Source organism: Triturus cristatus, chromosome 7 (assembly GCF_964204655.1).
Source record: "Triturus cristatus chromosome 7, aTriCri1.1, whole genome shotgun sequence".
Taxonomy (NCBI): Eukaryota; Metazoa; Chordata; class Amphibia; order Caudata; family Salamandridae; genus Triturus; species Triturus cristatus.
The window spans coordinates 1,589,440,732-1,589,453,697 of NC_140590.1; the positions used below are offsets into that span (position 1 = coordinate 1,589,440,732).

The 12,966-nt window shown below is 46.7% G+C and overlaps 1 protein-coding gene across 2 annotated transcripts in view; it reads right to left on the minus strand.

Annotated features, from left to right (window-relative positions):
- Positions 1-9,670: 9,670 nt before the first annotated feature.
- LOC146812445 (opsin-5-like) overlaps positions 9,671-12,966 on the minus strand; it is a 665,928-nt gene continuing 662,632 nt past the window's right edge. For both annotated transcript variants that reach the window (XM_085614598.1, XM_085614597.1), the window contains one exon: positions 9,671-10,618. In XM_085614598.1, coding sequence (XP_085470724.1) covers positions 10,046-10,618 — 573 coding nt within the window. In that variant the 3' untranslated portion in view covers positions 9,671-10,045. The remainder of the gene's footprint in view (positions 10,619-12,966) is intronic.

A 12,966-nucleotide genomic window follows, 5' to 3' on the forward strand; every position in this document is an offset into this window, starting at 1 on the left:
CAGTTCCCAACCCCGGATGGGGGGGTAATCGAGAGAAATTACTGAGACAACGAGAATCCCATTTTATTTTAGCTCTCGATACAAGAGTCCCTAATGGTCTTAACATAAATGAAGATTTGCACAATTTTTTATGAATCATTTTTCTGGTGTTTATCTATCAAGATGGTATTGTATGATGATAATCATTTGCTTTCATTGAATCTGCGTTACATCTGTCTAGTTGAACATATATTGGTTTGTTCTGTGATTTTATTATTATCCTTGCACTTTAGGACCGTTTAGACTTAAGCGATTCAGGGTTTTTCAATTGCTGCTAAGTGTTAGAGGAATTTTTTGCACTGCACTATTTTGCACTCTTTGTAATTTGTATCTTGTTGTTTACACAGACTTTTTTTTTAACCATTTGGCATTTTCTTTGTATATACATCTGCATTTTTTAGCTTGCAATTTCGATATTTATTGATTTTAATACATTCTTGTCCTTCTTTTAGTATTGGATCTCTTTAGATTTGATCAGCTACCTCTTCAATATTGCACTTGCACTTTATTGATGAATTTGCTGCTATTTATCAGACCGATATGGAATGGACTATTTTGTATTTATAGTTACTGATCGATTTGCACGATAGGTTATACAATTATATGATGCCTCTTGGTTTTTGCTTGGCTTGATTTACATCTGGTCTTTTAAATTATTTTGTATTTGAGAGAAATATAGTTGGAAACTGTGTATTCAGGGCACTTGCTGAATATTGCTTCCAAAGTATAACATCAACCTCCATTTTTAGGTTACGCATTTGCAATTACAGTATTTATTTATGCACTTTGTATTTATTTGTCTTATATTACTGTAATTTGTCCAAATATTATTATATTATATATTTCTCTCTGAATTACAATTAATTTATATCGTACTGAAATTTGAATCCTCCCAATGTTCATAGTGGAGTGTTATCGTCAGTAGTTGACCATATACTGACCACAGTCTGTTTTCTATACTGATTAACAACAACAGTTTGTTTTTATAGTCGATTGTGCACATCTTTCACCTTTTAAAAAAAAGTCACAGTGTGGAGACGCATCATGTGATCAAGCTCCCCCCGAGGAGCGAAACGCGTCATGGCAGGCACTGCACCTGTGATACTTTTTCTCTAATAAAACTGCTACTGCTTCATCCACTTATGGTTTGTGGAAGTCCGTGATTTGTCCCTGGAGTTTGGAGGTTCATGCCTGGGGTTCCGCCTATAGTGAATCAGCGCGGACAGGACGTCTTCGTATATATATCCACAAGGTTCCTGGAGTTGCTACTTGTATGTGCTCAAAAGGAAAGCCATTCTGATGTTGTGTAAACATATTAGTTAATTTTAGCTTGGCTGACACGTTTGGACCAAAAAGTCTTTCTCAAAGTCCTTCTGGTTGAAATGCGTCAGCCAAGCTAAGGTCCTATGGACAACCACCATTGAGAAAGGCCAGGCCCTGTAGCCAATCCCAGTATGCATGACCAATCACGGAGTGTGGGATAGAGGGCAGGTGGTCCTGTGAGCAACCCTCCCTGCGCATGGACGAAGGCATTGCACAGTGGAGGTTAGTTGCAGAGCCGACCAGAGGACAGGCCCTGCGGCCACTCCATTCTGAGTGCGGCAAACCAGCTGTCAAGGGTTGGGAACAGGGCAACTGTGTGCAGTGAGCATTGGCTGCCCCTGGTGGGATGCGTACATGGCAAACACAAGAAGATGATGGACGGAGCGCTGAAACCTTTCAGACACTCACCCCCCAGTCACAGATCTTTGTTGAATCCATCATCATTTTTTAGCTCACTTCGTAACCCCAGTTCAGACACAGCTATAAGCAAATCAGTCTTGACCCTGTGCCTCTTGGGAACAGTCCAGCCCGAACTGCCAAGTCATGTCTACCCTGGACTGGAAACAAGCATCCAGGGACCGGTTTCAGGCTCACAGCCCTCATCAGCCAGGCTAGCTTGAATCCAATGGCAAAGTGAGCAAGGGACCAACATCTGGGCATACCCTGCCAACTTAGGCCGAACAAAGCAAACACAAGGAGAAGGTGGACGGAGCGCTGAAACTTTTCAGACACTCTTCCCAGTCACAGATCTGGGTTGAATCCATCATCGTTCTTTAGCTCACTTCGCCACCCAAGTTCAGACACAGCTATATACAAATCAGTCTTGACCCCGTGCCTCATGGTAACAGTCCAGCCCGAACTGCCAAGCCATGTCTTCCCTGGACCAGAAACAAGCCTCATGGGACTGGTTTCGGGCTAATAGCCCTCATCAGCCAGGCTAGCTTGAATCCAGTGGCAAAGTGAGCAAGGGACCTACGTCTGGGCATACCCTTACAACTTAAGGTGAACAAAGCAAACACACGAGATGACGGCTGGAGTGCTGAATCTTTTCAGACACTCACCCCCAGTCACAGATCTGGGTTGAATCCATCATGTTTCTTTAGCTCACTTTGCCACCCCAGTTCAGACACAGCTATATGCAACTCAGTCTTGACCCTGTGCCTCATGGGAACAGTCCAGCCCGAACTGCCAAGTCATGTCTACCCTTGACTGGAAACAAGCATCCTGGGACTGGTTTTGGGCTAATAGCCCTCAACAGCCAGGCTAGCTGGAATCCAGTGGCAAAGTGAGCAAGAGACCCACGTCTGGGCATACCCTTACAACTTAAGGTGAACAAAGCAAACACACGAGAGTACGAATGGATGGCTGAAACTTTTCAGACACTCACCCCCAGTCACAGATCTGGATTGAATCCATCATGTTTCTTTAGCTCACTTTGCCACCCCAGTTCAGACAGAGCTATATGTAACTCAGTCTTGACCCTGTGCCTCACGGGCACAGTCCAGCCCGAACTGCCAAGTCATGTCTACCCTGGACTGGAAACAAGCATCCAGGGACCGGTTTCAGGCTCACAGCCCTCATCAGCCAGGCCAGCTTGAATCCAATGGCAAAGTGAGCAAGGGACCAACATCTGGGCATACCCTGCCAACTTAGGCCGAACAAAGCAAACACAAGGAGATGGTGGACGGAGCGCTGAAACTTTTCAGACACTCACCCCCAGTCACAGATCTGGGTTGAATCCATCATCGTTCTTTGGCTCACTTCGCCAACCCAGTTCAGACACAGCTATATGCATATCAGTCTTGACCCTGTGCCTCATGGGAACAATCCAGCCCGAACTGCCAAGCCATGTCTTCCCTGAATCGGAAACAAGCATCCTGGGACCGGTTTAGGGCTAACAGCCCTCATCAGCCAGGCTAGCTTGAATCCAGTCGCAAAGTGAGCAAGGGACAGACGTCTGGGCATACCCTGCCACCTTAGGGCGAACAAAGCAAACAAAAGGAGATGATGGACGGAGCGCTGAAACTTTTCAGACACCCACCCCAGTCACAGATCTGGGTTGAATCCATCATCGTTCTTTAGCTCTTTTTGCCACCCCAGTTCAGACACAGCTATATGAAAATCAGTCTTGACCCCATGCCTCATGGTAACAGTCCAGGCAGAACTGCCAAGCCATGTCTTGCCTGAACCGGAAACAAGCATCCTGTGACCGGTTTTGGGCTAACAGCCCTCATCAGCCAGGCTAGCTTGAATCCAGTCGCAAAGTGAGCAAGGGACCGACGTCTGGGCATACCCTGCCACCTTAGGGCGAACAAAACAAACACAAGGAGATGATGGAAGGAGCGCTGAAACTTTTCAGACACTCACCCCAGTCACAGCTGGGTTGAATCTATCATCGTTCTTTAGCTCTTTTCACCATCCCAGTTCAGACACAGCTAAATGCAAATCAGTCTTGACCCCGTGCCTCATGGTAACAGTCCAGCCCGACTTGCCAAGCCATGTCTTCCCTTGACCAGAAACAAGCATCTTGGGACTGGTTTCGGGCTAACAGCCCTCATCAGCCAGGCTAGCTTGAATCCAGTGGCAAAGTGAGCAAGGGACCCACCTCTGGGCATACCCTGCCAACTTAGGGCGAACAAAGCCAACACAAGGAGATGATGGACAGAGTGCTGAAACTTTTCAGACACTCAACCCCAGTCACAGATCTGGGTTGAATCCATTATCATTCTTTAGCTCACTTCGCCACCCCAGTTCAGACACAGCTATAATCAAATCAGTTTTGACCCTGTGCCTCATGGGAAGAGTCCAGCCCGCACTGCCAAGCCATGTCTTCCCTGGACCGGAAACAAGCATCCTGGGACCGGTTTTGGGCTAACAGCCCTCATCAGCCAGGCTAGCTTGAATCCAGTGGCAAATTGAGCAAGGGACCAACATCTGGGCATACCCTGCCAACTTAGGCCGAACAAAGCAAACACAAGGAGATGGTGGACGGAGCGCTGAAACTTTTCAGACACTCACCCCCAGTCACAGATCTGGGTTGAATCCATCATCGTTCTTTGGCTCACTTCGCCAACGCAGTTCAGACACAGCTATATGCATATCAGTCTTGACCCTGTGCCACATGGGAACAATCCAGCCCGAACTGCCAAGCCATGTCTTCCCTGAACCGGAAACAAGCATCCTGGGACCGGTTTCGGGCTAACAGCCCTCATCAGCCAGGCTAGCTTGAATCCAGTCGCAAAGTGAGCAAGGGACCGACGTCTAGGCATACCCTGCCACCTTAGGGCGAACAAAGCAAACACAAGGAGATGATGGACGGAGCGCTGAAACTTTTCAGACACCCACCCCAGTCACAGATCTGGGTTGAATCCATCATCGTTCTTTAGCTCTTTTTGCCACCCCAGTTCAGACACAGCTATATGAAAATAAGTCTTGACCCCATGCCTCATGGTAACAGTCCAGCCAGAACTGCCAAGCCATGTCTTCCCTGAACCGGAAACAAGCATGCTGTGACCGGTTTTGGGCTAACAGCCCTCATCAGCCAGGCTAGCTTGAATCCAGTCGCAAAGTGAGCAAGGGACCGATGTCTGGGCATACCCTGCCACCTTAGGGCGAACAAAGCAAACACAAGGAGATGATGGAAGGAGCGCTGAAACTTTTCAGACACTCACCCCCAGTCACAGATCTGGGTGAAATCCATTATCATTCTTTAGCTCACTTCACCACTCCAGTTCAGACACAGCTATATGCAAATCAGTCTTTACCCTGTGCCTCATGGGAACAGTCCAGCCTGAACTGCGAAGCCGTGTCTTCCCTGGACCGGAAACAAGCATCCTGGGACCTGTTTTGGGCTAACAGCCCTCATCAGCCAGGCTAGCTTGAATCCAGTGGCAAATTGAGCAAGGGACCCACGTCTGGGCATACCTTGCCAACTTAGGGCGAACAAAGCAAACACAAGGAGATGATGGACGGAGCGCTGAAACTTTTCAGACACTCACCCCCAGTTACAGATCTGGGTTGAATCCATCATCGTTCTTTAGCTCACTTCGCCACCCCAGTTCAGACACAGCTATATGCAAATTAATCTTGACCCTGTGCCACAAGGAAACAGTCCAGCCCGAACTGCCAAGCGATGTCTTTCCTGGACTGGAAACAAGCATCCTGGAACCAGTTTTGGGCTAACAGCCCTCATCAGCCATGCTAGCTTCAATCCATTGGCAAAGTGAGCAAGGGTCCTATGTCTGGGCATACCCTGCCAACTTAGGCGAACAAAGCAAACACAAGGAGATTATGGACGGAGCGCTGAAACTTTCAGACACTCACCCCCAGTCACAGATCTGGGTTGAATCCATCATCGTTCTTTAGCTCTTTTTGCCAGCCCAGTTCAGACACAGCTATATGAAAATCAGTCTTGACCCCGTGCCTCAAAGTAACAGTCCAGCCTGAACTGCCAAGCCATGTCTTCCCTGAACCGGAAACAAGCATCCTGAGACTGGTTTTGGGCTAACAGCCCTCATCAGCCAGGCTAGCTTGAATCCAGTCGCAAAGTGAGCAAGGGACCGAAGTATGGGCATACCCTGCCACCTTAGGGCGAACAAACCAAACACAAGGAGATGATAGACGGAGCGCTGAAACTTTTCACTCACCCCAGTCACAGATCTGGGTTGAATCCATCATCGTTCTTTAGCTCTTTTTGCCACCCCAGTTCAGACACAGCTATATGCAAATCAGTCTTGACCCCGTGCCTCATGGTAACAGTCCAGCCCAAATTGTTCAGACACAGCTATATGGATGTGTACATGGTCTGTCAGCGGTGAGGCTTGGCGTCCAACTCTTTCTGTGAACGTCTCAAGGGTGCTGCCAGGGTCTTTGCCAGGGGCAGGCAGCCCGAGGACTTGCAAAGTGGGAGTTGGCAGCAGTGGTGGTTTGGATGCAGCGCCTGACTGGAGGAGGCACTGTGCAGAGTCAAATGTCATGTGCGCTGGAGATGGCCACCTGGGGTGGGTTGAGCACAAGCCCTGGTCAATACACGCTATGCACTGCCAAAGGCTTTCTCACCCATTCTTTCCACCTCTACTTCCAAGTATATCCCTTATCTTCTTCTGCCACACTCCACATTTGAAATCAACATGTCGCCTTTATCTTCTTCTCTCACTCTTTGTATCTTTATGCCACTTTGTTTCCCTTGTCTTCTTTGCCCACTCTCCCTCTCTTTACTTCCACACATCTCCCTAAGTCCTTTGTCTTTTTCTCCCACTTTTTACATTTTTAGTTATAAACATCGCCTTTATCTTCTTCTTCGTTTCTCCCCATCCTCTCCCTGACGGACATGATAAACCCCACCAGAACCAACTTCACCAACTGTGTGACCATGGTAGCAGACTGTATAAGAACCAACTGCTCAACTCCAACAAGGTGGAAGTACTGGTCTTTGGCAACAAAACCTCCCCATGAGACTTCACCTGGTGGTTGTCAGAGCTAAGACTAACACCCACAACCACTGACCACGCTAGAAATGTTAATGTTATGTTAGTCGGGATTTATAGAGCGCACGTATGCCGATTGGCTTCATGGCGCTAAGGCTCAGAAGGTTGACAGAAAAGACAGAAGCTATCCCTGTGTGAATAACCATGTTTTCAGGGATTTCCTGAATTGGAGAAGGTCGGTGCAAGATCGAATTTCAAGTGGAAAGGAATTACATAATTTGGGGGTGACAGTAGCGAATCTGCGACCTCCTTGACGTACCCGTTTAAAGCCCGGGATAGCAAGAAGTGAAAGATGAGCAGACCTTAAATCACGTGTAGGAGAGTGCCTGAGTATCCAGCTATTAATGAACTCAGGACTGGTGCAATGCAGAGATTTAAAGATGAGGCAACCAGTCTTGAAGGCGCAGCGCTGTGATATTGGAAGCCAATGTAGTTGCCTCAACAGCGGGGTAGCAGTGTACCATTTAGGTTGACGATAAATCAGTCGTGCTGCCTGATTCTGAAGTATCTGCAGGCGCTTAAACAAGTAGTGGGGCATACCCAAGTAAACAGAATTGGAATAATCTAGATGGGATAGGACCGTAGAAATCATGGCTTGATTCAGGGCGTCATGAGTGAGGAAACGGTGGATTTTACTGATTTTGCGCATTTGGAAAAAGCACTTAGACACCACAGCTCCAACCTGAGTTTTCAAGGAGAGGTCACTGTCCACAAGTACTCCTAAAGTTTTAGCTGACGTGGTCGGGATGGGAGGAGAGCCGAGCTCTGAGGGCCAATAATGAGGGCCCCCGTGCTTATGGCTGTCACCAGTAAGGACTTTCTCTGTTTTACCAGGATTCAGTTTAAGATGGTTAAGATCCATCCAACTTTGGATATATAACATAGTATCCTGGAATTCAGTGATGGAGTTGTAGGAACTATCAACCCTAAGAAAAAGCTGAAGGTCATCAGCGTAGTTGAGGACCAGTACATTCCTGTCTTTAAGAGACTGGATCAGGGGTGCCATATAGATGTTAAATAGGTGGAGAGAAAGAGCCGAACCCTGAGGAACCCCACAGGTGGTATTATGTGGAGGTGATAGAAACTGACCCAGGCGAACAGCCTGAGAGCGATCCTCCAGGAAGGAGGTAAGCCAACGAGCCGCAGTCCCCTGAACACCAGCCCTCCTTACACGGTCGACCAATATACTATGGTCGACCGTGTCGAAGGCCGCAGAAAGATCCAGCAAGACCAGGGCCCGGGGACAGCCTCTATCAGCATTATCCCGCAGGATGTCCACAACCGTCAGAATCACAGCTTCGGTGGAATGGGCAGGTCGAAAGCCAGCCTGATGAGGGTCCAGGTATTTTGATGACTCTAGAAATCTAGGGATCATCCTGGGTGACAAGCTCAACATGACGGCTTGAGTTAACACAGTGTGCACCTCCTGCTTTCACATCCTACGCATGCTGTGAAAGATCTTCAAATGGTTGTCTCAGAACGCCAGACGGATTGTCACATAAGCACTCATCATCAGCAGGCTGGACTACAGCAACACTGTCTACACTGGAATCTCCAAACAACTCCTACCCAGACTCCAGACCATCCAGAGTACAGCCACATGACTCCTACTCAATCTCACATGCTGCACCCACATCACACTACACCTAAGGAAGCTTCACTGGCTCCCTATTCACAAGTGCAGCCAATTCAAACTCCTCGCACACATATACGAAGCCCTACACAACACAGGACCAGAATCGCTGCACACACTTTTACCAACCCACCAGAAACCTACGCTCTGCCTCACTCTCACTGGTACAAACACATCCGCAAAAGCAAAACTGGAGGTCACTCATTCTCTTACATCGCACCCAAGACATGGAACAACCTCCCTCAACACATCAGAGCCTCCTCCTCACTTATTGAGTTCCGCACGAAGCTGAAGACCTAGCTCTTCACATAAGCACCTTAGGACCACACACCTTTACACCATGCCCAAGTGCCCGGTAGCCTCTCAGGTGATTAGTGCCCTATACGTATCGAAATAACACAACATAACATCTTTACTTTCACACGCCTACCTTATTGCCTTCTTCCACTACTGGATCTTTACTTGCACACGTCTCCCTTATATTATCCCATTGTTCACATTTTTACTTCCACATATCTCCATTACCTTCTTCCCCCACTCTCCTCATCTTTGCTATCACATCTTCTTTATTTTCCTCTCCTGCTCTTTCCATCTTTACTCCCACAGATCTCCCACTCTTCAGACCTTCACTTTCACATGCCTTTCTCAATTTATTCCACTGTGCACAATTTTACTTCCACCTTTCCTTTACCTTCTTCTTTCACTCTTCCCATCTTTACTTCCACTTGTTACCCTGATTTTCTGCTCTTACTCTCCAGTTTCACTTCTACACAGCTCCTTTATCTTCTCGCAGTCTCTGCATCATTACTTCGACATGTCTCCCTTATCTTCTTCTCCTTCTCCCACTCTCACTGTACACATTTTTAGGTGCACATAAATCCGCAAATTCTTTTCCAACTCTCCCCATCTTTATTTCCTCTTGTCTCCCTTACTTCTTTGACCCTTTCTCCCCTTCTTCATTTCTACGCATTTCACATCACTTCTTGATGTCTGTATCTTTATTTCCACACATCTCCATTATGTTCGAAACACATTTTATATGCACCCTTTCAGTGCAATATTTTGAAAACCTAATTACATTTACTGAAGCAGAAAATATAAGTGCGAGTAAAGCTGAACTCATTTTGGAGAACATCAGTTATCTTTTGATATCATTAATGCAGGTAGAGGACAAAAAAAGCATGCTGTGTGAACCAGATGAGGAACTTTATTAATTAAAAAAACGACAGCCATGGTAATGAGCAATTTCCAAACCACTGCACCTGTAAATTATAATCTGTGGTATTCATCCGCCCTTGCAGTAACTGCTGAATCTTTTACTAGTGGCACATTGACTGCTTTTCAATGAAACTCATTTATGGCTTTATCATATTCCTTAATCCCATTGGAGGTTCATCCCTTAAGAATATTATTACCATCTCTCCCTTGGCATCATGGTCTTTGGTCAACATCTTCGGAATATTGGTTTTCTTGGCCAGAGGGCAGTATTATGTCTACATCGCACTGTAGGAAGACATCAACGTAGGGTCTCAACCAAGGTGGCTTTCCATTCCCTGTTAGAGTCTTAAACAAAGTCTGGTGGTAGTGAGTTCACAGTAACATTTGCAGTTTCTACTCCAGACCTGGTCCTTGCAGTTACCACTATGAGTTGCAAATGTTTTCTCAGAGCTGGTTGGGAATCGCCATTGGCAGGTGGAACAGGAAGGATTTGCTTGGAAGCGTCTTCCGACTCTTGGGCTATATTGCAGCATCGAGGATACCTACTATAGCATTCAAATGTGTCGGTGCAGTTCCTGCATGACCCATGCCGGTCAACGAAGCTGCCGGAGAGCGCTGCAGTGATCCTTACCTCCTTCGGTCTGCATGGCTCCAGTTGCACGGAAGCCGTGCAGCCTCCGCACATCATGCCGCAGACAGCCTGGAACACGGATAAGTCTTGTAATAGGACCTGTTGGAAGTTTGGCTTAAAGAGGAGGTATATCAAGGGATTGTACAGTGTAGATGACTTCGCACAAAGCGCACAGATGGCGAATGCATAAGAGGGAACTTGTTCAGCATCTCCAAGTGCTGCCCACATTGCTACAACGGCATAAGGGGTCCAGGCCAACAGGAATCCAATGCATACTGCAACGCTAAGCTGTAAGAACAGAAAAAAAGAGTCACTGTGTTAGCCATTAAAGCAAGGAGCAGCAAATAGGAAATCAAGTATGGATTATGATGCAGTCTTCTCTAGGCTTGATGCAAAGCGATAGTTTGGGCAACAGACCATTTGTCTAACACAACAAAGACCTGGGTATCAGAAGGTATTTTGAGCCATACAGGTTGGTTCCAACCTTGTGGGTCTTTGGTAACGCCCCAAGTCAGAAGATCTTTTATGGGGTAGTTGCCAACTAGTTGGCTACCTTCACTTTCTTAAAAACCAGAAAAAGATGAATGGTTTTACTCTCAGCAGTCTCTCCGATGATCGTAAAGGTGTCTAAACTTAAATGTGGTACACCTAGGGTTTCTCAATACAGTAAACTCATGAGTAAACCGTGAGAACACATAAATGTGAAAAAATGTGGAAGAGACGTGATGGCACCTCACGTGCGCAACCCCAATTGAGCTTGCTGGCTGGTACTCGTCAGCATTGCCCACTCTTCTCATCATCGGCAGCCATCACGCTCAAAAATAATAATAAAGAAGAAGTGTCCAGAAAGAAAAACAAATTGTGTGACTAAATAGTGAGAGTTAAAAAGTGAAATAGGTCCACCCACTACAGGTTCAAACTTTATTCCTCCTTAGGAGTGCACCTACTTCAATGTTTAAAAAGGTTGCTAAAAATGCATACCCTCCTTAGATGCCAACATGTTTCATCGCCTGAATTCTTTAAGGCGATTTCGTCAGGGCAACGACAGTTGCTTGGCACACGATAAGGACACTTCTTAAAATCACGTACGGAGACTGCCAAAAGTAAAAGACATACACACATAACACTTAACTATGGTGTTCAACCCTGCTTCTTAGAAACACCCGTGTTCTATCAGGTATGTCTCGTGAATGCATCATTCCCTTACCCTCGTGGAACCTTGGCCTCGCGTACCAGCTCTATGAATGAGGTATCCAATAGGCTCCCTATGTGAGTCCTCGGGGTTCTGTGTGGCATTCCCCCGTAATGCCAACCTGTTGATAGTTTTCAACAATAATACAAAGTTATTTTATATTCCATTTCAACCTATTGTGTGGTCACCCTCGCCATACTAGTATCGCACTGTCTACAGCTTTTCAGAAAGGCTTTAAAAATCAAAGGGTGCTGCTAATGTACCATCGCTGTTTCAGACATCCTCTCTTAACGGAAGGCACAAACCAATTTATCCTCGCTACAAAAGTAGTGTTATAACTAAAGCAGAGCCCAGTTTTTCATGCAATCAAGGGGTGGTTTCTAGACCTCAAAGACTGACTTCGATATAACATATACTGCAGCCCTCCCCTCTTCCATCACACCTCCTTACCACCTAAAGCCTCACGGAGCTCCTTCTCTCCGCCGGTCACGAGTGTTTTGATCCTGCGGCCCATTTATGCTAACGCCCCTTACGTATTCCGTTCGGCGCGACGCTAGGCTAGACGCCATCTTTAAATGGGGTAATGTTTCTATTGCTCCAAGTAAGCGCTTAGATAGCCCGGACCTAGGAATTAGTGTCTCTCTCCCAGTCTCTCACTACCATTAAAATCTCGCCCTGATTTCTCAATACAGGCCTAGAAGGAGTTAATGTGGTGTGAACCCACAATCACTATAAACCTCCTCGTAACGAGGTAAAAGCAAGCGCCATGATGGATTGGGGGCACTGGTGGGTAACTAACATCCGACCATGTGACAACAAATTTCTTTAATTGAGCACAGACTGCTCAGGGGTAGTGTCCTAGTGTAATCTCCAATCCCCATACACAATATTGTGACTTCGGTGAATTTAGGTGTGGGAGGGGTTGGATGGCATATCCCCTGCTCGGACCCTCCTCTTCACGATGTGAATGCAGTCGCCATCTTGGAGTGGCCGGACTCGCATGTGTTTACAGAGTTACTATGTGTATTTAATTTAGATTACACAGGGGTGGTGTCTTAGTGTTATCTCCAACCCACCACTAATGATGTTAATATAAACATCAGTGAGTTTCGACAAGGGGGGGAAAAAACACAGGTGAAAAAACACAACAGACCATTTGGCCAAACAAAATACGTCATTATGAGTTGCCTGGGTGATTGTCCTTTGACTGCAAATGCCTCACTTTGGAAACATTAAAGGTCATATGTAGGAACACATTTTCCCATAGACACAGAGTGGGTAAAACCCTTTGATACATTTGGCCCCAGGCCCGGTTTCATTGGGTGCAGATGTACACCTGGGTATCCATGGGCGGCTGCGTTGGGTACAGGCAGAGCCTAGCCCCATCGGCAACACAGGGCAGTTTACAACAGTCTCCTCATCATTGCCCTGCCTTGCCAAGCCC